Source organism: Sceloporus occidentalis, unplaced genomic scaffold (genome assembly GCF_023333645.1).
Source record: "Sceloporus occidentalis isolate IW3139 unplaced genomic scaffold, rSceOcc1.0.p SCAF_8, whole genome shotgun sequence".
Classification (NCBI taxonomy): Eukaryota; Metazoa; Chordata; class Lepidosauria; order Squamata; family Phrynosomatidae; genus Sceloporus; species Sceloporus occidentalis.
Window position 1 is genome coordinate 30,637,192 of NW_028316988.1, and position 25,767 is coordinate 30,662,958.

The 25,767-nt window shown below is 43.2% G+C and overlaps 1 protein-coding gene across 2 annotated transcripts in view; it reads left to right on the top strand.

Moving 5' to 3' along the window:
• The first annotated feature begins 4,951 nt into the window (after positions 1-4,951).
• Positions 4,952-25,767, top strand: part of LOC149308509 (rho GTPase-activating protein 45-like) — a 46,972-nt gene continuing 26,156 nt past the window's right edge. Inside the window, exons 1-9 of one of the 2 annotated variants that reach the window (XM_089535871.1) lie at positions 4,952-5,260; positions 15,475-15,778; positions 21,415-21,558; positions 22,263-22,347; positions 22,706-22,778; positions 22,896-22,974; positions 23,593-23,730; positions 24,816-24,880; positions 25,570-25,680. In XM_089535871.1, coding sequence (XP_089391997.1) covers positions 5,168-5,260; positions 15,475-15,778; positions 21,415-21,558; positions 22,263-22,347; positions 22,706-22,778; positions 22,896-22,974; positions 23,593-23,730; positions 24,816-24,880; positions 25,570-25,680 — 1,092 coding nt within the window. In that variant the 5' untranslated portion in view covers positions 4,952-5,167. Of the gene's footprint in view, positions 5,261-13,650; positions 13,901-15,474; positions 15,779-21,414; positions 21,559-22,262; positions 22,348-22,705; positions 22,779-22,895; positions 22,975-23,592; positions 23,731-24,815; positions 24,881-25,569; positions 25,681-25,767 lie in introns of those variants that run through there. The other variant, XM_089535870.1, reaches the window with a different exon arrangement.

Genomic DNA, 25,767 nt, shown 5'->3' on the forward strand with positions numbered 1-25,767 from the left:
ATACTTCTATGGATGCAACCTAAAATCGCATTGGCCTTGTTAGCTGCCACATCGCACTAATGACTCATGTTCAATTTGTGGTCTACTAGGACTCCTAGATCCCTTTCACATGTAGTTTCATTCAGCCAGGTGTTCCCCCATAATCCTATATCTGTGCATTTTGTTTTTCTGCCTTAAGTGCAGTACCTTACATTTCTCCATGTTGAATTTCATTTTGTTAGCTTTGGCCCAGCTTTCTAGTCTGTTCAGGTCATTCTGAAGTTTGATCCTGTCCTCTGGGATATTAGCTACTCTTCTAGTTTGGTGCCATCTGCAAATTTGAGAGCATTTAGTTTTTCCAAAATAACAGCAGTTAGCTCTTTTTACAAAATGGTGTTGATCCCTCCTTACAAAACACAGCAGCTCTTTATAAGAATGCAGCATGGTTCAGATGCCAGGACAGTGACATCATTTAGGGTTAGGAAGTCCAGACTGAGCGGCACAGAGAGGAGGGGTGACCCCTCTTTTTTCTTTCTTTCTTTCTTTCTTTTCTCCTTCTTCTCTGCCTTGGATGAAAGAATAGAGGGCATGCATATCATATTTGTGGAGAACATCAAATTTGGAGGGGTTTCTAATACTCCAGTTGACAGGATCTGAATGCAAAATGACTTTTCACAGATTAGAAAGCAGGGCCCGAACTCACAAAATGAATTCCATAGAGGAGAAATGTAGGGTGTTTATCACCCCGGGGCTAATTTTGGCATTAAAGAGAGACCAAAGCGCATTGAAAGCATCCCGCAAATAAAGCAGAAAGAGCAAGTAATTGCACGAATGATAATCACACTCAAGTGTGCAAATAAAGCGATGTCGGAAATGCACAGTCGCTGAAATCCCAAAAGTCAAAAGATGTGCTTTGATGCGTCTTTGTGGCCAGTTCAATGGCAGGTTTTGTGCAACATGCTGTGAAATTGTTCTGCGTCATTTGGGGGGATACAGACCGCCCAAAGCAGGTGGCCTCCCGCCACCCTAGTTTGCTCCATGGGGAAGCCGCAGCCTCCAGACCACAGGGCTTCCCCGCGGAGCAAGACGGGTTCTTTGTGCGGCGCGCCGGGACGTGTGGATGCTAGGCGTCCATCACGTCAAAATGGTGGCACCTGTATGTACAGGGCGCCACCATTTTGACATCCTGGCGCCGTACTAGGGTTAGGGAGCATCTAAAAACTACGCTCCCGGGCAACCCTAGTACGTCATCAGGACGTACTAAAAGGCCCATGTTAACAGGTCCTATGTTATCTTTCCAGGATATTTGCAGGATAAACTCCCAGTCTCCTTCATGTGATGAACTCCTAGGATGCTACACTTGGGCAGTCAAAATGAAATGCGCATACGTAAAATGGGAGACCACCTGGATTAACAATTTGTTAATCTTGACCCATGGCAACCCTATAGATCAGTGATGGTGAACCTTTTACAGGCAGAGTGCCCAAACTGCAACCCAAATCCCACTTATTTATTGCAAAGTGCCACATCCCTCTGGCTTTCTAGTAAGAAACTCTGGTAAACTCTGTGCTAGGGTGACAGCATGTGTGCCCACAGAGAGGGCTCTGAGTGCCATCTCTGGCACGTGTGCCATAGGTTCGCGATCACTGCTATAGATGAAGTATCTCCAAGACTCACTGTCCTCCTTTGCTTTGCTTAAAACTTGCAAGTTCATACCCATGACCTCCTTAATAGAGTCCATCTATCCAGCATGTAGTCTTCTTCTCTTCCTGCTTCCCTCTACCTTTGTAAGCATTATTGTTTCTTTTAGTAATGCCTGCTTTCTCATGATGAGACCAAAGTACAACAGCGTCAGTTTGATCATTTGGCTTCCAGGGACAATAGGGCCCAAACAGACAGGCCAAAATAAAGCTGCTTTGGGGCACTTTGGAAGTGTGCTGTTTCAATGATGCATGCTCCTAAGAGGCCAGAAGCCAAGCTCCAGTCATAAGGACCGGAGCACAGCTTTGGCACAGCTTCCAGACTCTTAAGATGTACGTGTCATTTAAACAACATACCTCCAAAGTGACCCGAAGCAGCTTTATTTTGGCCTGTCTGTTGGGCCCAATAAGAACCAAAATCCACAAAACCGGGATAACTTTATGGAGCCAACCCAAATGCCCAAAAGATGTTGCAAGCTTTCCAAAGCTCCAGGTTTCCGGGGAGAGTACATGCTTGATCTCTTGTTTGTCTTTTTGGCCATCCATTTTAATCCTCAGCACTCTTTTCCAGCCTGATATCTCCAATGAATTGGTTTTCTTCCTCTCCGCTTTCTTTACTGTCCAGCTCTTTCATCCATACCTGGGGAATACCAAGGCTTGGATGAGTCTAACTTTCAATTGCACACTCAGCCCTCCATATCCACAGATTCTTTATCCTTGGAGTCAACTATCCATGGCTTAAAAACATTCCAAAAATATACAAATTCCAAAAAGCTAATCTTGCTTTGGCTATTTGATAGAACCATTTTGTTATAACATTTTAATGGGTATTGAGCATCCACAGATTTTGCTATCCATGAGGGGTCCCAGAACCAAACTCCAGCAGATACCAAGGGCCCACTGTAATAATAATAATAATAATAATAATAATAATAATAATAATAATAATAATAATATAACAACAACAACAACAACAACAACAACAACCCATTGTATCTCACAGGACCTGAGCATCCATGGATTTGGGGATCCACAGTGGGTCCTGGAACCAAATCCCAGTGGATGCCAAGAACTCCCACTATATATCTTCACTCTAGGATCTTTTCTAGCTCTTTAATGTCTTCTTCCCATTCCTAATCTTCTTCTGATTTCTTGACTGCAGTCTCTGTTCTGATCAATTTTTAATTCAAGGTATGAGAGCTTTTTTACTATTTGGATTTCCTAATTGAATTTATGTACATCCTCTACGGTCATTATTTTTGTTTTCTTTATGTTCAACAACAAGCCAGCCTTTGCAATGTCCTCTTTGACCTTCTTTAGTAATTGTTGCAAGCCCATAATGCTGGTACTGTGGTGTCATCTGCGTAGCTTAGGTTGTTGATATTCCTTTCTCCGATCTTTATCTCTCCCTTTTCTGACACTGCCTTCTTTTCATATGATATTTTCCAACAATACAATGCATGCAATACATACTTGACAACAGTACATGGAAAATGAATCTAGGAGTCTTAGTAGACTGCAAGCTGAACATGAGCCAACAGTGTGATGCAGCAGCCCAAAAAGCCAGTGCACTTCTAGGCTGAACCAATAGGAGTATAGTGTCTAAATCAGGGGCAGGCAATCTTTTTGATCCGGGGGCCGGGTTGCTGTCCCTCAGACAACTGGGGGGCCAAAGCCAAAAAATAAATAATTTAAGAATTTAAGAATAAATAAATAAATAAATAAATAATTCCTACATATACTGCACACATCATATTTTGAAGTAAAAAACAAAATGGGAACATATACAATACAGGCCTGCTGCGGCCACTGGAGCCCTGCTGGAGGGCGGCAATTGGCAGCAGGACCGGACTGGAGCTGGTCCCAAGGCCTCGGCGGGCCGAATCCGGCTCGCGGACCGTAGTTTGCCGACCCCTGGTCTAAATCGAGGGAAGTAATAGAATTAATACAGTTTGATGTCGCTTTAACTGTCATGGCTCAATGCTGTTGTTTCTTGTGGCACCAGAGCTCTCTGGCAGAGAAGGCTAAATGTGTCACAAAACTACAGTTCCCAGGATTATATTGCATTGAGCCATGGCAGTTAAAGTGGCGTCAAACTGGATTATTTCTGCAGTGCGGATGCAGCCTCAGTTTTCACCTGTTGAAGGGTATCTGGCCTTATTTTATTTTAATCTTTATGTTTTCTCGTCAGCAGATGGTGGCAGAGGGCTGCATCCTTTTCTTTCTTGCACAAAATAACATTCTTTTTAAATTATTTTATATTTAATTTTTTAAAAATTCCATCTTAATATTTACTTTGGTATGTTTTAGTTGCAACATTCTTTTAAATTGCAAGATGCTTTGCGTCCCAATTTTTTTGGGGGGAAAGCGGGATATAAAATAAAGAAATAAAGCATATTTGTTGCAAGCCGCTTTGCATCACTTCCAACTTATGGCGACCCTAAGGCATACCTTTCATGTGATTTTCTTGGCAAGATTGTTCAAAGAGGGTTTGCCCTTGCCATCCTCTAGGGCTGAGAGAGTGTGGTTCACACAAGGTCACCCAGTGGGTTTCCATGGCTGGACTGGAATTCGAATCCTGGTCTCCAGAGTCATAGTCCAATACTCAAACCATTACTTCACTCTGGCTCTCTCTCTCTCTATATATATATATGGTTTTGCAAAATTATACTTGTACTGTAAAAGAAGGCTATCAAACCTGTTGGAAAAAGTGGACAATGATTTCTTTCTTTCCCTCCCAGGCTGTGCAAAGTTACTTTTTGGAAGCAACTTGTCGCAGTTATAATTCGGGATTATAACAGTAGTTAACTGTTGTTGTTGTTGTTGCAAGTTTTTTCTGACTTCTGGCGACCCTAAGGCAAACCTGTCATAGGCTTTGCATGGCAAGGTTTGTTCGGAGGAGATTTGCCAGGGCTTTCAGTCAGAAATGAATGGAAGACACGCAACAACAACAAAGTGGTGGAAACCATAATTAAAAAAATTCCTGTAGTGCAAAAAAACCCTCTAACCTGTGGAACTCATGGCCACAAGATGTCGGCCAAACAGTATTGGGCCAGAAGACCAACAATGAGTTATTGCACAAGGAGGCAGTGGCTGATAATCTTGGACGTTCAAATGGATAATACTCATCTCAGCCTAGAAAAACAGCCAAGCAAGCGTTGGTTTCCTCCCAGGGTTCAGATGCTGACACACACACACACCACACACCCCAGCCTTTTCCTGTGCCTTCATGCTGTTGTCGTGTCAGTTGTTGTCGCCGCTTCTTCTTTTCTTCGCCTTCCGACCAGCCCAGCCAGGAAATGGGTTTGAATCATGTGCCTTGAGCGCATGCAGTAAGCGACCTCCAAAACCTTCTGTTGGCGGGCACATTGGCACAACAGGGGCACCTGTGGGAGGCCAGGCCGGTGCATGGAAAGGCTGGCACCTCCATTGGGTGCCAGCTGTTGACCTGGGTAGCTTGTGGCCACCCGTCTTCGGAGGAGCAAGCCATGTTTTCAAGGAAGAAGCGAGACCTGATGAAGACCCCTTCCATCTCCAAAAAGTGCCGGGCAGGGAGTCCAGTGCCACCTTCAGCCTCTTTGGTGAGTTGTTGGTACAGAGCCATCGGATATTCATAGACAAAAAGAGAATCCAGGGCAACCATGGCACTGTTATCACTTCCATCATGGTCTCATGATGGGCTCTGTCATCCTTAATACACCTCCCGCCCGCATGCCAACCAACCAGTGTCAATGCCACTTTTTATTGCTGTTGTGGTTGTGCGCCTGTGACCCTATCATGGGGTTTTCTTGGCGAGTTTCTTCAGAGGGGTTTGCCATGGCCATCCTCTGAGGCTGAGAGGATGCGACTTGCCTGAGGCCACCCAGTGGGTTGACATATCCGAGCCAGAATTCGAACCCTGGCCTCCAGAGTCACAGTCAACGCTCAAACCACAGCACCGCCTTCCTACTGTTTCAAACCTAAAGAAGGCCTGCTTATGTTTGCTTGAATATATTTGGTGGTGGGCTGTGGAATGACATATTGTTATTGTTGTCTTTGTGTGTGTTGTGTGCCTTCAAGTCATTTCCAATTTTTGGTATTTTGCGCATTTTGGCTTGGTCCCATAATGGCATCGCCGTTTTGTGGGTTTTGGATTTGATTGTACTTCGGATGTTGGAGCATTTTTGATTTTGGTATTCCAGATGTTGGGGATCCCGAATAAGGGACAGCCCACATGTTTACATGCTTTTAAAATAGTGGCGTGCTTTTAAATTACTTTTAAATGCAGTTGTATGTTAATATCATCATGTGGATCACTGGTGTTTAATGGTAGTTGTTTGTATCTGTGTTTTGTTTTAATTTTGGCACAATCCTAGAATCCTAGAATCATAGAGTTGGAAGAGACCCCCAAGGGCCATCTAGTTCAACCCCATTCTGCCATGCAGGAACTCTCAGTCAAAGCATTCCTGAACAAGACACCCTGAGTCCTAGTTTAGGAGACAGGTTGCGTATAAACCTGGTAAGTCAAGAAAGAACGGGTTTTGTGCACTCTTGCCTGCTTTCGGGAGGTTTCCTGGGGTCTCTTGGCAAGATTTGTTCAGAGGAGGCTTGCCATGGCCTTCCCCAGAGGCTGAGAGAGTGTGACTTGCCCAAATGCGTTCCCATGGCTGAGCAGGGATTCAAACATTGGTCTCCAGCATCCAGGTCCAACACTCAAACCACAACAGGACTCTCGGGGTTGCCAAATCTCAAGATCTGGCCCTGGGTCTCCAGTTTTGGGGGGTCTTCTTCCGATAGGAGATGAAGGAGCAAATTCTCCAGTTTTGGGGGGGCTCTGACCCAGACAAGAGGAAAGGGTTGGGTGCAAGTCTCCAGTTTCTCTAAGAGACCAGTGGCTTGCTATAATGTGCAAGGATTAATGTATTTGTTGCTGAAACATGCAAAGACTGGTATTGGGGGGAAGGGGGTAAATGTATTTACTTAGCTTCCTCCTTCCTTCCCAGTTGCAGCGATGCCAGGGCTCACCCTCTGCTCTGCTCTGCACCCACCTCCTGGCTAGAAACAAGTAGGCTATGGCCGCATCTGCACTGCATCATTATGGCAGTTTGGCACCACTTTAACTGCCATGGCTCCATAGTATGCAATTACGGAGTTTGCAGTTTGGTCAGTGAGGCCTTTAGCCTTCTCTGTCCTCTCTGCCGCAGCAAACTACAGATCCTAAAATTGCACAGGATGTGCCCCTGGCAGTTAAAATGGTGCCAAAATGCACTTATTCTGCAGTGCAGATGCAGCCACAGATTCAGTCTTCTTTGTCAGATTCAGGCTACAAACGCTTCTGCTACAAATTTCTTTCTCTCCGTTGGATCAGATCCCTTTGCTTTACTAATATGATCATGGCTACGGAAGAGACTACTGCATTAATATGGACTAAAAGGAACTAAATTGACCAGGATATTGACTGTCCCATTTATTATGAAGCATTTCCTTCCTTATCCTGAACTATTTTAAATGCTGCACTGCTGACTTTTGGCTGCAAATTGTGATGTTGTTTTAAAGGAAACATTTTGGGGAGGACTGAGAAGCCATACCCTCTGACTGTCCCCATTTGGCAATTCTCAGTTCTCCCTATAATTTTAAATTTAATTATAATAAAACTACAACACAATTTGCAGCCAGCATTCAGCAGTGAACTATTCAAAATAGCACAGGACAAGGAAGTAAATGCTCTTGAAATGGTCCAGTGTGCGCAGGCTTTGTTACATGCACAAAGTTCTTTCAAATATCATGTATAAAATCATGATGTAGAGAAAACATTTGTGTTTCTCACACAAAGGAGGTGAGGAATTTATCCTGTGAATATGCTGGAAAAAATGCGTCATTGTGCCAAACGGTTTCACACAACGTCCCAAAGAAGCATTAACACATATCTTTTGACTGTCAGGATTTCAGCAACTATGCACTTCCGATATTGCTTTACTTGCGCACTTGTGTGTGATAATCATTTGTACAATTATTCACCATTTTTGCTCTATTTGCGGGATGCTTTCAATGCGCTTTAATCTCTCTTGAATGCCGAAGTGAGCCCCAGTGTGATAAACTCCGTAAAGGAATTTAATCTTTAGACTCGGATTCTCTCTCCAAGATATCTCCTTATTTTCCTTATATTCCAAAATCCAAAACCCAAGCGTTTCGGATAAGGGAAGCACAACTTGCAGTGCCAGTCTATTAAATAAAAGTCCCAATCAGTTGCCAATTGTGGTTGTTGTTACCTGATATTTAGTCAAGCCCAACTTATGGCAACCCTATGAATGAGAGGCCGCGCGGCTAAGGTCTTGCAAAGCCACTGTTCCCGAAATGTGGCCCAAATAACAAGATCTTTGCCTATTGCTGGGGGGAACAGTGACTTTGCAAGACCTTAGCAGCAGTGTGGTCTCTCATTCATTTAGCCTCCTCTGTCAGAGAGCTCTGGTGCCACAACAAACAACAAATCCCAGGATGCCATATCATTGAGCCATGACATTTAAAGCGACATCAAACTGTATTAATTCTATTACTTCCCTCGATCTAGACGCTGTACTTCTATTGGTGCAGCCTAGAATCGCATTGGCTTTTTCAGCTGCTACATCACACTGTTGGCTCATGTTCAGCTTGCGGTCTACTAATACTCCTAGATTCATTTTGCATGTAGTGTTGTCAAGTGTGTATTGCATGCATAGTATGGTCGGAAAATATCATATGAAAAGCAGACAGTGTCAGAAAAGGGAGAGATAAAGATAAGAGGAAGGAATATCAAGCTAAACTATGCAGATGATACCACAGTACCAGCAAAAAACATTATGGGCTTGAAACAATTACTAAAGAAGGTCAAAGAGGACATTGCAAAGGCTGGCGTGTTGTTGAACGTAAAGAAAACAAAAATAATGACCACGTTGGACTTGACTAAATAACAGGGAATAGGCCCCGTAAAATCCAGTGGAAGCGAGTTCCAGAGTCTTCGGAAAGAGCTGCAGAGAAATCCCATTTCTTTCCGTTCTGCATCATAAATGCTCTGTTTATTTCCTCTGCATTTGGCTTCTTATCTTGCAATGGCTTCTGAAGCAGAGAAGCCGTGTCAACATTTCCCTTTTTAAAAACAAACCACCATCACCAATAGAAGGAAGATGAAGCGCTGCAGGAGCTCTGGTGCTTGTTCTGGCTGTTGTTTTTGCGCAAACGGAAAGTGGCGCACCAAAAGTTTCACTTCCCGTGGTGCATGAGCGCACTATGTTTCTCGGTCTGAAACCTGGAGTGCAAACAGGCCTTGCAGGCCACAAAGAAACCTGATGCACCCATTGCTTTGGCACTAATAAAGGGGATCAGAGCTGGGTTCAATTCCCAGCTCAGCCATGGAAACCCACTTGGGCAAGTCACACTCTCTCAACCTCAAGGGAAGGTTGTGGCAAACATCCTTTGACCCAGTCTTGCCAAGAAAATGCCAGGATAGGTCCTCCTTAGGGTCCTCCATAAGTCGGAAACGTCTCAAAGACACACAGCAACAAGAGCAAAGGGGTTCTTGAGTCTGCCGTGCCACAAACTGTGGATTTTGTGACCAAACGGTCCCTACTTCTAAACAGAAAATGGCAATAGTATTTTCTTTTTTGTATTAAACTTTGCAACTTATATTTAAATGTCTCTGGACATTTACTGGTCAATGACTGTAACAACAACAACAACAACAACATTTATTGATTAGCCAATCTCAAAATACAACAAAACCCATATAACACTCTCCATAAGAACTCTATATAAAAGGTTCAATAAAAAGGATAATAAAAATAAATGAGTAAAAATATAAATACAATAGACAATAATGCATTAAATAAGTGTAGTGGAGGTAAATTTAGATGCCGTATTTCTTCCTCGCCCCTACAATTTAAGATTTGCTATGGCTGCAATAAACAATATCTATCTATTAAACATTTATGCATATGCACTTGAAAATAAATTGCTTTTTTGGAAGCAGTTTAGAAGTAAGGCTGAGGGAGGGTCAAACCACAGAATCATAAATCTTATCCACCTGCACTGCAGAATTAATGCAGTTTGACACCGCTTTAACTTCCATGGCTCCATGCTATGGACTCCTGGGATTTTTAGTTTGTTGTGGCGCCAGACATAGACAGACATTCTCTGACATAGAAAGCTAAATGTCTCACCAAACTAGAAATCCTAGGGCTCCATAGAGCCGTGGCAGTTAAAGTCATGTCAAACTGCACTATTTCTGCAGTACAGACGCAGCCCAGGTCAGAAAGAAAGAACCATCCCCTCATTTCACCTTCATCTGGAAACAACCCCTTTAAGCTACCATTTTTGGTCCTCTTTTCCAAAAGTTTTGTGTTTGAATTACAAATTGTGACAGCTACAGTTAGGACTTAATGTATTGCTGTGTGAATTCAAGCTGTTTCCAAATTACAGTGACCCTATCCTGGGGTTTTCTTGGCAAGATTTGTTCAGAGGAGGTTTGCTATGGCCTTTTTTTGTTTTTGTTACTGCTATTGTTAATTGTTATCCTGTTTTATTGCTATTGTTTAATATACTGCTATGTTACATCTTTTTTTTAGTTCATGTTTATTGTTATTGCCTTGTATGATCCCCTTTGTTGTAAGCCGCCCAGATTCCTAGTGATTGGGCGGCATATCAATAATAATAATAATAATAATAATAATAATAATCCCTGAGGCTGAGAGAGTGTGACTTGCCTAAGTGCAAAATCCTCTATCAATCCTTGGACTATTTGAGTCCCCTTTTGCCTTTATTCCAAACACAGTGCTTCCAGACCAGGATGCTTCTGCGAGTGTAAGAAACTAACCAATGGGCAATGTTTGTTGCTATATAAATTAGCCTTTTTATTAATAGCATTATTAAATTTATCATCCTTCTAAACTTCATCGTCTAACATCATGGAATAAAGTTTCAGCTCTGGTTTAGCCACAACTAAAGACGTTACGGCCGGCCCTCTATATCCATGCGTTCTTCATCCACAGATTCAGCTATCCATGGCTTGAAAATATTCCAAATTATATATACATCCCAAAAAGCAAGCCTTGGTTATGTCATTTATATAAGGGAGGCCATTTTACTGCGCCACTGTATTTAATAGGACTTGAGCATCCGTGGATTTTGGTATCCACAAGGCATCCTGGAACCAAACCCCAGTGGATACAAAGGGTCCATTATAATATTATTATTAATGATAATACCACCCATTGTATTTAATGGGACTTTAGCATTCATGGATTTTGATATCCACGGAAGATCCTGGAACCAAACCCCAGCGGATACCAAGGGAACATTATAATAAGAAATGTCTGGATATAGCCAGGCTAGTTGTATTGTTTGGGTTACCAAAGTCTACAGTGGGTCTTCCACATTTCCTGGGGTCAGTTCATATGGCTTTCAATACGCAGTTATATTTTTCTACTCCAGAACTTTCTTTGGATATTGAACAACGTGTTGCGTCATATCTCTCAGCTATCTATCTCATCATGGGGCCCAAACAGACAGGCCAAAATAAAGCTGCTTTGAGTCACTTTGGAGGTATGCTGTTTAAACAATTCACGCATCTTAAGAGGCCAGAAGCTGCGCTCCAGTCCTTAGGACTGAAGCATGGCTTTGGCACAGCTTCCATCCATGTAGCATTGAAATAGCATCCCTCCAAAGTGACCTGAAGCAGCTTTATTTTGGCCTGTCTTTTGGCCCATGGATGCTTCATCGGTGTCTAAACCTTTAACACAGCTAAGGCAGAACTACTCGCCTTTCCTCCAAAACCTACTTTGCAGTATACATTTTCTACCATGGTCCATCATGTTCCCATTCATTCTATGAAGGAAGCTTTGTCCTTTGCTCCTCAGATTCAGGCTGCAGCCAGGTCATGCCAATTTCTTTCTTTCTAGATATTGCTAAAACTAGACCTTTTCTTTTCTTTTCTTTTTCTTTTTTAAATTAAAATTTATTAATACATTCTAAAACAAAACATGACAACCAACAGTACACCAAAACAGCAGTAAATGCAGGCAATATAGAGAAATATAGATAAAAGGTGTGTATTCAGGGATCCTGAAAGTCATCTTTCCCTAAAAATTTAGCTGAAACTGGGGGATGTCTAGAGAGTAAATCTTTCTGGATGTATTCGATGAATGGGTGCCAAATCTCATGAAAGGTCAATCCAGAGTGTATCTTCTCTGCCATTTTCTCCATTAGCCACAAGCCCCAGAGTCTAGTCCTCCAGCCTACAATATTCAGCTTTCCAGTTTTCCAGTTCTTGGCTGTCTCAAGCCAGAAGCAAACTAATAAGTTCTTTATGCTGCAGGCTTTATTTTCATTCATAAAAATGGAGAACAGGAGCTGGAGTGGGGATAACTGTATACTTGGTTTAGTGGTCTTGGAGATGTGCTGTAAAATTTCCGTCCAATACTCATGCACTAAGGCCGGGACAATCCAGCCAAAAAACTAGACCTTTTCTATCGGCTTCTGCAAAGACCTTAGTTCATGCCCTATTATCTCCAGCCTTGACTACTGCAGTCTTCTTTTGATGGGGCTTCCATTGTCCCACCTTAGTCCTCTGATTTCCATTCATAGAATCTTAGGTGTTTATCACATGGAGGTTTTTGCAGCTCAGATTCAGGGTGACTCCTGGTTCAGCTATGCCAATTCACGTTATAACGTGTCTGTTTTATCACACCTGGTTGCTTTTCCGTTGCCCTTCCGAATCGAGGGGCAAGTTATACTCTCCCATTATAGGTTTGACTTAGGGTTGCCATAAATCAGAAATTACAGTATTTAAAGGTGCACAACAACAACAACCTAAACACCTTTTGGATTGGATCTGTTTTTGGAACAGATTTGGGTGCAACAGGTTGAGAGACCCAGGATTTGTCATGAACAATGGCTGTGTATTATTGTAGTCCCAGCAATAAATACAAAACTTTGCAGGTAAAAAATGATATTAATAGCCTTTGAGAACTCCAGGGCAGTCTATTCCACCATCAAACAGCTCTTACAGCCAATAATCTCTTCCTAGAATTTAAATTGAGGCCTGTTACAGACTACCAAAATAAAGCTGCTTTGGGTCTCTTTGGAGGTATGCTATTTAAATGATGCGTGGGTCCTAAGAGTCTGGAGGTCGCGCCAAAGCCACACTCCATTCCTAAGCACTGGAGTGCAGCTTTGGTGCAGCTTCCGGATTCTTAAGATGCATGCATCATTTAAACAGCATACTTTAGAGAAACCCGAAGCAGCTTTATTTTGGTAGTCTGTAACAGGCCTTAGTTTCTTTTCTTGTAACTGGAATCCATGGGTTCGCGTTCTAGTCTCTGAAACAGCAGGAAACAAGCTTGCTCTGTCTTCTATGTAACATCTGATCAGATATTTAAAGAAAACTCTTGTGTCACTTGGAAACATATTCAGGAGTAAACTATATAGCCAAGTATAATAACATCCAAAATCCACAAAGCAGGGAGAACTTTATTGGAGCAACCAAAAGTCACAAAGTGGATGTTGGTGGCACTTTGGTTGCGCTTTGTGCATTTTGGTTGGTCCGATAAAGGTATCCCTGTTTTGTGGATTTTGTAATTTTGGATATTTGTAATTTTGTAGATGTTATTTTAATTTCCATGTTGCCTGGTGGTCTTTCCTTTTCCAAGCTAAACATGCCTAACTCAAAAGTCTTGCCACCGGCAAATAAATAAAATGAGCGAGGGTTTTTAAATCGAGTGACAGCTCTCATTTTTACTTTTTCTCATCGCATCATTTCAAAAAGGACGATCGCTTGTTTTGTGCCCCAAAAGAGGAAGCTGCTGGATCCGACTTCCTGTTGCTTCAGAGACAAAATTGTGGTTTCCTTCGCCTCTCGGCTTGCGTTGGGTTGGGTCTGTTGGTTTTATGTTGTAATATACATATACATATACATACATATATATATATATATTGCACCGGCTTTTGAGAACCAGATCAAATGCAAAAACAATAATGGAAAAAAGCCTGAATATTTTTTGAATATATTTTTTAAAAGTTAAAATATTGGCACATGAACTCAGGTGGTGCATTTTGTGGGCCGAGCAGATGGTCAGATGGCAGGGATGCTGGTCAAGCGGGTGAGTGGCCGGACTAGTTATAGCCCGTATTTGACTGAACTGCGGAGGAAAGTGACCAAAGCTGGAGGGCAAATGCTGGATACCATCTCCTGCCGGACCAGCATCTGGCTTAAGGTAATGTTACACAGAACTTGGGAAGGTTATTTTCGTATTTGTGAAAGTAAGTTGTCCCTGTTGTTAACAACCTTTAGGGGGGAAATATTGCCTGTTGCAATTTTTGAAACTCCAGAGACTAAAACGTATGGATCGATGGCTTCAAATGACAGATTCCACCTCAATAGCAATAGCAATATGGCTAGAGATTCCATCTAAACATGAAGAACCTTTTTGCTGTTTGGTAGAGGAATGGACAACTGCTTTGGAGGGTCCATCTTTGGAGGTCTTTGGAGATGGATATTGCTAGAGATTCCACATGGATTCCTGCATGGCAGAATGGGGTTGGACTGGATGACCCTTGGGGTCCCTTTCAGCTCTACAATTCTGTATTTCTATGATGCTATGAATTGATGGTGGAACATGAACTTCTTTGGAGGATGGTGGGTTCCCCATCTTTGGAGGTCTTTGGACAGAGGTTGGATGGATATTTATTAATTGATATATTTCAAGAACAATGTCATTATAGTGTGGCCCTGCATATCTGAGGATTGGAATGGATGATCTTTGGGGTCCTTTCCAACTCTGCGATTTTATCTTTTTATGCTGGTCAGGAGTCTAAGACATGAATCAGTGGATTCAAATGACTAGAAAAGTGATTCCGTCAAAAGCCTCTGAAAGCTTGCATCATATATATTGTGCATTTTGGTTGGGCAATAAAGGTATTGTTATGAAGTCAAAGGCTTTCATGGCCGACATCCATAGTTTTTTGTGGGTGTTTCGGGCTCTGTGGCCATGTTCTAGAAGAGTTGATTCCTGATGTTTCAACAGCATTTGTGGCTGGCACCTTCAGAGAATGCTGGCATGGAAGAGAGTTCTCCGAAGATGCCAGCCAGAGATGCTGGCAAAACGTCAGGAATAAACTCTTCTAGGACATGGCCACATCGCCTGAAAAACCTACAAAAAACTAAAGGTATTGTTGTTTGGTGGATTTTGGATGTTATTGTACTTTGCTAGTATAGGGCTAACAGAACTACTCCTGGATATACAGAGGACCCTTGTTATCCGCTGGGGTTTGATTCCAGGATCCCCCGTGGATAACAAAATCCGTGGATGCTCAAGTCTCATTAAATATAATGACATAGCAAAATGGTGTCCTTTATAAAAAATGGAAATTCAAGGTTTGGTATTTGAATGTTCATTGGAACATTTTCAAACTGTGTATGCTTGAATCCGTGTGTAAAAAATCCGTGTATAAGAAGGGCCGACTGTATATCCCATTTCGCTAAACAAAAATAATCACTCACTTCACTTTGATCTGTGGACAACTTCTGTAGCTAAGATTTCTGCCTTCATTTCCAACCAAAACATGGTGTGTGTGTGTGAACAGTTAATATAAGGACATCACCAGGGGCCTAGGTCCATAAATCTCTGGTTTAGGGACAGAAATCTCTAGGTCTGGGACATTATTTGATGGTTTGTTCCTACATGGCAGAATGGGATTGGTGTGGATGACCCTTGGGATCCCTTGCAACGCTATGCTTCTGTGATTCCATAACTGGCAACCCTAATTCTAGGGCTTTCTTCTCCTCCAGGAGCTGCCACGGCGAGAGGGCCTGGAGGCTTTGACGTCCAGCCTGGTGGACTTGCCTTCCTCTGCCATGGCAGGGACGCTCAAGCGGCCCACCAGCCTCAGCCGCCATGCCAGTGCGGCAGGATTCCCACTGTCCCCTGCTGCCAAGGGCCTTGCCAAGGGGCACAAGCCCCACAGTGTCCACAGCCCCAGCGAGAGCAACGAAGGGAGCCTGACCGACCCAGAGGACATCTCTCAGCTCCTGGCCGATGTGGCCTGCTTTGCTGAGCGCCTGGAGAAGCTGAAGGACGTGGTGCTCCAGGAAGGTCAGTGCTGCTTACTACTTTAGCTGCATTTATTATCATCAATATGGTATTGATAATACTCTGCATTCTCTGATGATGTGAGCCACAGATGCAGGTGAAACATCAAGAATAAACTCTTCTAGAACATGGCCATGTAGTCCGAAAAACCCACAAAAGATGTTTTTAAAATGTCCTGGTTTCTCACTTCTCCTCCCTCCTTTGTCCTCAGTTTATTTCATTTGCTGCAAACTGAGTTAAAAGTTCAGAAGCAGTAGAACATTGGGCAGAGACAAACTCAATTCATCCTTTGTCTTCCCAGTTTCTCAACTGTGTAATGTTCTGGTTTCTCTCTTCTCCTCCCGGCTGCACCTTTGTCCTCGGTTTATTTCACTTGCTGCAAACTGAATTCGAAATGGAATAGTAGTAGAAAAGCCCCCAACTGTCCCAGTTTGGTAGAGGGCAGACCCAGTTAATCCTATGCTTCCTCACTTTTGAACTGTTTCTAAAATGACCTGCTTTCTCTCTGGTCTTCCCACTTTCCCCTTTGTCCTCCGTTTACCTCCAACTATTAATAAACTGGGACATTTTAAAAGGTTGCTGAAAAAGTGGGATGGCAGAGGGTTTTACTCTGTTATTGCTTGGCCAATGTATCCCAGTTTTCATCTGTGAAATGTTGGAGGGTATAGGAATGTCAGAGGACTGAGAGCACACTCCAAGCCCTTACCGTGCCGCCCGGCCACCATTATGGAATACGCCTGTCCACACAGCATGCGCCATGATGACGCACGCTGGGCGCAGCACCCAAACGGTGCTGGACAGATGGGCGTCATGATGCCATGCCACAGCACATATGATGCGCCTTCCAGAAAGCTGCTTAGAGCAGATCGGTACCGCTGCGTGTGGCTGCTGCAGCACCGATCCAGGGAAGAAAGCGCCGGCATCCAGCTGCCCATCTGTACAGCCCCTTAGTTGGATTGTCATTGCCATTTCATAACACTTTGCAATCTTTATGGTACATAAAGAGAGTTTTTAATAGTGTTTTTCTAATTAGTGTAATTTGAGATTGGAGACCCTGATAGCTGTGGCAAATTGCATATGTGGACATACATTTGGATTTAAATAAAACTAATATGGCAGGGGGGGGAGATACGAAAGTGTCAGGAATCAGGCCAGATAATATGGAAGGCTGACCTTTCAGGAGAAATTAGAGAGAGGAAAATTTGGGTAGTGTCCCCTGCTGTTTCAGCTAAGATGAGGTTGTTGTTGTTGTGTGCCGTCAAGTCAATTCCGACTTATGGCGAACCTAAGATTAAGCTTTCACTGTGTTTTCTTGGTGGGTTTCTTCCAAGGCGGTTTGCCATTGCAATCCTCTGAGGCTGAGAGAGTGTAACTTGCTTAAGGTCACTCAGTGGGTTTCATGCCTGAGTTGCTTTGAACCCTGGTCTCCAGAGTTGTAGTCCAATGCGCCAACCACTGCACCATGCTGGCCCCTTTTAAAAAATACTTAAGGAGACCACATTTCTAAATGGTGGAAATCTCATCCTCCCCAGTTTACTTCCCTGCTCTGCTTGGAGTCCCACATCTGTATTATCTCAGCAATCCATGCACCAGACTAGCTTGGGGATGTTGAAGGCTTTCATGGCCGGCATCCATAGGCTTTTGTGGGTTTTTCGGGCTATGTGGCCATGTTCTAGAAGAGTTTCTTCCTGACGTGTCACCAACATCTGTGGCTGGCATCTTCATATTCTCTGAAGATGTGAGTCACAGATGCTGGTGAAACGTCAGGAAGAAACTCTTCTAGAACATGGCCACAGAGCCTGAAAAACCCACAAAAAACTATAGCTTGGGGATGTTTACAATATTATCCCCATTTTGCAGAGAAGAACTGAGGCTAGAGCCTTCTCTAAGGAGTTTGTAGCAGGAGCAGCAAGGGTTTTGAGCTCTGAAGTCCTCCTTTCCCAGCACACAAACCTCTCTTGAGAGTGGAGAATTTGCACCAATGGAAATTCTCCCATTCAAACATGAGCGGAGGAATGCTTCTTAGGCCACCTTGCACAGAGTGCACATTTCACAAGGATTTCTTTTGGGTCTCTTTTTTGGCTGGAAATGCATGCCAGAGTCAGGCAAGGCGAGAGGAGGGTTTGGAGCGTACAAGCGCAGGATGGGATTGTGTCGTTTCCTGCCTGGTCTCTATTTTGATCTGCACACCTTTCCTGTTTACGTTGAGGCCGTGAGAGTGTGCAGTGCGCTGATAAATCCCTCCTTGGGGATGTGTCAGTCAGTATGTGCCCAGGATGGGTGGAGCAGGGTGCGGAGATGATTCTTCACGTTTTTCGTTGGAAATGGTTGAGAAACTATAGCAGAGGGCTGATGTGATGAAGGGAAACCATCCTATCAAACTTGAATAACTATATTGGAGGTCAATTCAGATGTTGTTTTATTGGCGTGACAATGTGCATAATCTCATTCGCTTGTTTTGGGGGTTATTCACACCATGGAATCGCATCCATGCGTATCTCTGCGAGTTTGGTTGCTCACACATGCCAGCACTTGAATTATGATGGAGTCAGTGGCCCAGTTCAGATGATACAAATAATGCAGGATGAATCCAGGTTGAATCTGTTGTTCACATGCACCCGATTACGTTTTTTGAAGGGCTGCCAAAAAAACCCACTTAACCTGGAATAATCAATATCAGATCCCCCCCCCCCCCCCACTGAGTTTTAAAGAAATATTTGCACCAGTGTGAATAACCGATGCGGAAAGACCTGGGATAAACCAGGATGAACTTCTGCATGCCTTGAATGTGCTTCGAATACATTCAACATTGTCAACTCCATCTTTATTCTAAAGCTTACATGTGTGAGCAACAGAACTTGCAGAGATGTGGTTCCATAGTGTGAACAACAAACCTCGAAAGCATGAGTGAGATTGTCCACATAGTCGCACTAAAAGCAACAACATCTGAATGACCCTGATGCTGTGAAGGTATTTGAAACGCATTCAAGGCATGCAGAGTTTTATCCTGGTTTATCCCAGAGCTATCCGCATTGGTTATTCACACTGCTGACGGTGCAAATCTTTCTTTAAAACCGGGGTGGTGGTGGTGGTGGTGGTGGTGGTTCGATATCGAGTATCCCAGGTGAAGTGTTTTTGTTGGCAGCCCCACTCAATTTAATCGAATGCATTCAAAATGCATGTGAACAACAAAGATTCAACCCGGATTCAGCCCAAATTATTTTCACTGTCCAAATAACCTCTTGGTGGGTTACCCAGTTTGGATCCAAGTAGACTGAATTTGTAGTTCTTTCCAGAGGCAGATAAATCTACCTGGAATACTCCATGACATGTTTCTAGTTGTCGAAAAACTTCCCTGTTGAAGACCTGCATGCTGTGTCTGCTTAAATAGTCCGCACGGACATTTAAGGAACCTTTCAGGTATACTGCTGTTATCGACTTTACGTCTTTCTCCGCCTGTCGAAGCATCTTGTTGGACTCTTGATTCGAGGGAATGGATCATACTCCCCTCTGATTGCCAATGCAGGCTTTCACTGCCATTTTGTCCTTGCTTTCCTGTTATCATGGGTGCAAAACCAGTTGGCAATGCTTTCAACTCTAGGTAATTGAGGTATTTTAAATCCAGACCATTTCCCCTGTATTGAATGGCCTTCGCAATGCAATGCATCCCGAAAGGTTTGTATCCGTTGTCACTACAACCTCATGATGCACCGCTAAAGACCTTCCCTTCTCCAAGTTGTTGTTCTGCAGCCAAGATCTCAGATCTAATTTTTGTGGTTGTGGTAGACTTATTAGACCTGGCCCTGGGTTCTTGTAAGCAACTCCTGCTGGGACTTTTTCTCACAAAAGGACACGTTGACTTGACTCCCCACCACTAAACGCAAGTGTGATGTCTTTCTGAACTATCGAGATCCACTGCGTTGTGGATTTCCTGTGGGAAGCCATCCCCCCTCCTCCAGTTTCTTCACCCAAACTCTGTCGCAGGGGGTGACTAATACATGTGTGACAAATACCGAATGGGAGATGCCCAAGTTCATTGCGTAGCGAAGGGCGACACGTTGCTCAGCCACAGGCATGGCACGAGGTTAGATCATGCAGAGAAAGGCTGGAGAAATTATTTTCAGAGGAAGAGGTTTAGAATTTACTTACATGTTTTGTTTTGCAATGCGACGATGCCAATAATCTCACTCACACATTCCCAGTTTGTTGTTGAAACATCCTTGTTGCTCACAAATGCCAACACTACAACTAAAGATGGAGTCAGTGATGCAGATGTATTTGAAATGCGTTCCAGGCCTGCAATTTTATCCTGGTTTATCCCTTGTCTATTCAGATCATTTATTCACACAGCCAACAATGCAAAACTTTTAGGAAAACTCGGGAAGAATCCCCCCCCCCCCCCCGATCGATTATTCTGGGTTAAGTGGCTTTTTGGCAGCCCCCCAAAACACTTAATCGGATGCATTCAAAATGCATGTGAACAACACAGGTTCAACCCAGATTCAGATGGTGAAAGTAAAACAGGTAGAATCTGGGTTGACTCTTTGTTGTTCACATGCATTTCAAATACATCTGATTGAGTTTTGGGGGAAGGCTGCCAAAAAACCCACTGAACCGAGGATAATAATCTTGGGTCTTTTGGGAAGGATTCACAAAGATTCACATTTTTGGCTGGGCAAATAACCAATGAGAATAGACCCGGGATAATTCAGGATTAAACTCTGCATGCCTTGAATGTGTTTCAAGTATACCTGCATCATCGGCTCCCATCTTTATTTTGAGTGCTGGCACATGTGAGCCACAGAATTTGCAAAGATGCGCGGAGATGCATTTCCAGTTTAAAAAAATAGTGTCAACAACATACCCAGAATGTGTGAGCGAGATTATTTGCACAGTTGTGCTATTTCTGCTAAACTGGGATAGTTGAAGGGCAAGAAGACTTGTTCTTGGTTCCATCTGTAGGGAGAGGCGGAATATTATTACTAATAATAATAATTATATTTGCCCTTTTCACCAGCCATGTGATCTCTGCAGAACTTTTCTCTGGCAACACATTTCAAATTAATTTATATTTTATCCCTGTCAGCTTTTTTGCTGCCCAGGGAATAATCTGAAGGGCCACAGCCCTCGCCTAAATAATAATCCTGCTCCCATCAAAGGTTGGCATTGGTCTTCTTGCAACATTTCCTGGCAGTTTCACACGGAACAGGTAGAAATCCTACAGGCGAAATATATACATACTGTATTTGAAGGGAATGCCATATTGAGTCTGGAGCAAGCTTGTTTTCTGCTGCTCCAGAGGCTAGGACCCAGAGCAATGGATGCAAGCTACAGGAAAAGAGTTCCCACTTAAGCATTACGAAGAACTTTCAGAGAATAAGCTCTCTTCAGCCATGGAAGATGCTGCTGTTTTGGAGATTGGTGTAGCCTCCTCCTTTGGAGGTTTTTAAACAGAGGCTGGATGGCCATCAGTCCCAGGGAGGTTTTTGGTTTTGTCTTCCTGCATGGCAGAATTTGGGTTGGGCTGGTTGACCCTTGAGGGTCCCTTCCAACTTTAGGATTCTCTGATTCTATGTTTGCCAAGGACTGAACTTTTGCCCATCTGCTGCCCCCGTTTCTGACCCTTTGCTCTTTTGCAGATGGAGTGGAATTGCGACGGCCGGTGGCCCACGAATGCCTGGGAGAAGCTTTGCGGATCCTTCGGCAGATTATCAGCAAATATCCTCTGCTCAACACGGTGGAGACCCTGACTGCGGCCGGGACCCTCATCTCCAGGGTCAAAGGTGGGCAAAAAAGCGACCTGTCTGACCTTTATAGGGCCACAATCCTCCTGGTCCTTGCAAAGCTGGGCCCTTGGTGAACCACTTGGTTTCTTCCAGAATAACTCTAAAATTCCCAGAAAAATGTAGGCAGCAGCAGTCTAGAATAAAAGGAAAGTTGGAAGAGGAATATTGCTCTCATTCTGGGAACAGGACTAAGTGATGCAGAGCTTCATTTGCCAGTCTCCCCAATTTGGGGATGATGGGTGTTGTGGTCCAAGCCCTTCGGAGGGAGGTGGGTCAAACTGAGGAAGGATGGAGCTATTTGGGAGTATTTGGGAAGCAAGAAAGTCATACTATCAATACAATAAATAAATAATGCTCCTATCTATTTATTATTTAATTATTATTATTATTATATTTTATTTTATTTTATTTTATTATTTATTCTATGGCAAAACATACTCAGATGATCCCTTTCCAACCCAACCTGAGGCAGCAGGCTCTAAGAACTCTCCTGCTGCACATGCCATAGGACCAGAGCTTGAAAAAGCTACTTTTTGGGACTACAACTCCCAGAATCCCCAGTAATCATGCTGGCTTGGTCTGTTCTGGAAGCTGTGGTCCAAGAAAGGAACTTCTTGAAGCTTTGTCTAGAATAACTCTAATGCTGTTGTAGAGTTGGAGCCAGAGAGAGACTCGTTCTTTATTTCTCTTTTGAATTCTAGGTTTCCATTACGAATCCAACAACGAAGCAGAAAAAAGGGAATTTGAGAAGGCCATAGAGATGATTGCTGTTTCCTTCAGCAGCACGTAAGCAAATCGCTTAAAGAAAAGCCATAATTAATATATGCAAGAAAGTGGCAAAACTGAGAGAGTGGGTTCTCTAAGGTCATCCAATCCACCCCACTGAGAGCATCCTAAAGATCTAACTTCTGCTTGGCATGTTCTTAAGATCCAGTTGCGCCAGTGGTTAAAAGAGGAGTAACTTAGGGCATGGAGTTCCTTCCTTGTCAAAAAGGAATCAATTACAGTTCCAGTTCCAAAGGTCACCTTCTTCCAAAAGTAATTAGTTGCACGCTTAATATTTGCAGTTTTTGCACTTTGAGGGATGAAAAAGTCTTTCCTGCATCTTCTCCTCCTGTACAACCCCTTTCTTCCCTTTTCGCAGAGTCTCCGAATTCCTCATGGGAGAAGTAGACAGCAGCACCATCCTTTCGATGCCGCCCAGCGATCAGAACCAGGTGAGATGTGCCAGCTTTGCATGCCAATTCAGTCCCCCCGCTCTTGGGTAAAAGAATGTAAGAAAATAAGAAAGCCTCATAGGTAACTAATTTTTTCTTTCTTTCTCACCATCCCAGTCAATGGAAAATCTGTATGGAGGGATTACCGGTCAAGGCACAGAACTGATGTCCGACGGCTCTAAAGATTTCAGTTCAAGTGAGCCTGGCCTTTATTGCGACTTCTAGTTCTTTGGCATCTTTGCCACCATCTTTGTATTTGTTGTTGCCATGTGCCTTCAAGTCATTTCTGACTTATGGCGACCCTAAGGCAAACCTATCCTGGGGATATCTTGGCAAGATTTGTTCGGAGGAGGTTGGCCATTGCCATCCTCTGAGGCTGAGAGAGTGTGACTTGCCAAAGGTCATTCAGTGGGTTTCATGGCTTAGCTGGGATTTGAATCCTAGTTTCCAGGATCTGTATTTCAGTGCTCAAACCATTGCACCACTCTGTGCAAACTATGTTTTGAACTCAGTTTGCAGCAACTGAAACAAGCTGAGGACCAAAGGGGAGGAAGAGCGAGAAACTGGGACATTTTAAAAGCCTCTGGAAAAGTGGAAGGCAAAGGATGAATTGGGATTATCCCAGCCAAATTGGGACAGTTGGAGGGTATGCATATGTACCTACTCTTTGCACAGATGGCAACATTACTTTACTGGTAACTTGTTACTTCAAGCAGAGGTACAAACACACAAAATAGAAAAGGCTCATAATTTGCACAAGTGTCTTTCTTTGTTCTCTCATCCTTCTGTGCTTCCCGTCTGTTCTGGGCTGCAGTCCGTCTGTCAGCTGAAGAGGTGGACGTCCTTCTCCAGAAGTGTGAGGGTGGTGTGGCGTTTGCCCTCAAGTACGCCAAGAACATCTCCAAGTACATGAAGGACCTCATCTATTACTTGGAGAAGAGGACCACTCTGGGTGAGAAGGAAGGAGAAGGCCTGGGCGGTGGGAAGGGAAGGGACAACCAAGGCCACATCCACACTGCAGAAATAATCTGGTTTGATATCACATTAACTTCCAAGGCTCCATGCTTTGCAATTCTGGGAGTTGCAGTTGTGTCTGATGATGACCATTGCAGAAAAGGAATTTGGAGAGGTAATCTTTGGACTGCAACTCCCATCCATCCTTGCTGGCTGATGGGAGCTACAGTCCAACAGCATCTGGAGGGTTGCCAAGAAGACACCTTAACATTCGGAGGCAAGCAAAGAGTTTCAATCATTCCCAAACTGTTATTTTGGACTTCAGTTCCCAGAAGCCCCAGCCAGCTTGGCCAACAGTCAGGGTTTCTATGAATTGGAGTCCAAAACATCTGGGGGATCCAAGTCTGGGAATTGCTTGTGCAATAGTTTCTGCAAAACGATTGCTTCTGATTGTGAAAGAGATATCAACAAATGAGCCTTGAGGAGAGGTGGGAAATTAATAATAATAATAATAATAATAATAATAATAATAATAATTATTATTATTGCTGTGGAGTGGGCCCTTAGTATTTTCTGGGGTTTGATTCCAGGTCCTTTAGATACCAAGATCTGTGGATGCAGAATTTAATATGAAATGGTGTCCCTTTTATAAAATGGCAAAATCAAGGTTTGGTCTTTCGGAATTTATATATGCTTTGGAATCTTTTCAAGCCGTAGATGGATGGATAAAGAATCCGTGGATACAGAAGGCTGACTGTATTTTTATTTGTTTTAGTTAGGGCAGTCGAGATCGTTGAGAATAAAACTGAACAAATCGTGTCCAACTTAAATAGGATTAAAATTAAAATAGGTAACCTCAAAGTTTACGAGTCCCTCTGCAGAGTCCTATTAGAAAGCTCTCCTTGGAAGGAACATTTTCCAACTGCTAGTAGAAGGTCAACAAGTCATCTTAGTTTCCAGTGGCAGGGAGTTCCAAGGGTACCAGGAAGGCCTTATCAATTTCCTTTTAATGTCCGGCATATTCTGATTCAGATAAGGGTTATCTGGAAATATGAAACTTCTCTTTTTCTCTCTTTCCCCCAGAAATGGAGTTTGCAAAAGGACTTCAGAAGATGGTGAATACCTGCAAACAAACCATCACCCAAGAGGTACAATTATTACCTAACTTGTACCTAGAATGCAATTTTGGATAGAGAATTCAAAATGTTGCCCAGGAGAAGAGACAAACAGAAAGGCAAACATCCCTTTGCTCTCCAAGGTTTCATCAGTTGCCACCTGGGGATGATAGGTATTCCTACCCAACATCACACCTTCCAACTTTTTACAGACATCAGAGTCAAGATGGCAAAAGTTTATCTATCTCTATATATAGTCAGGTTATATAATAATAATAATAATAGTAATTTAATTTATTATTATTATTATTATTATTATTATTATTATTATTATTTCTTACCTGCCTCTCTTCATGGATTCTGGCAGGAAACAATTAAGAACATTCATTAAACCACATTCATTAAAATATGCAACAGTTTAAAAGGCCAAGTAAGACATATCCATTTTAAAACAGTCTGTATTTAACATTCAGCTTAAGATCTCCATAAGTCAGAAAAGACCTGAAGGCACACAACAACAACAACAACAAGGCTACAGGGCTCTCTGGGAGATAATTCTGAATATTTCATGAAACTACAAATCCCAGGGTTGTTCAGGATGGCGCCATGGCAGGGATGGAAGCACTAACATTGGGTTGTGTGAAAGATGGAGTGGAAAGGTGGAGATCCGATGTGGTCTTGTGTGAATTGATCCCTTGTTGGTCCTTCCTCTGGTTTCTCAGCCCTACATGCCCTTTCTCTCCATCTATTCTCTGGCCCTGGAACAAGACCTGGAATACGCACTTAGCTCCCTTCACGCCGCCACCACTTTGCGGATGGAGACCTTCCTGCAGGTAAGCCTGGAAAGGTGGAGGTAGATGGTGTGTAAGGGGAGGAAAAGCAGCTGGTTGTGTTGCTCATTGTGCGGACTGATCCTTTGG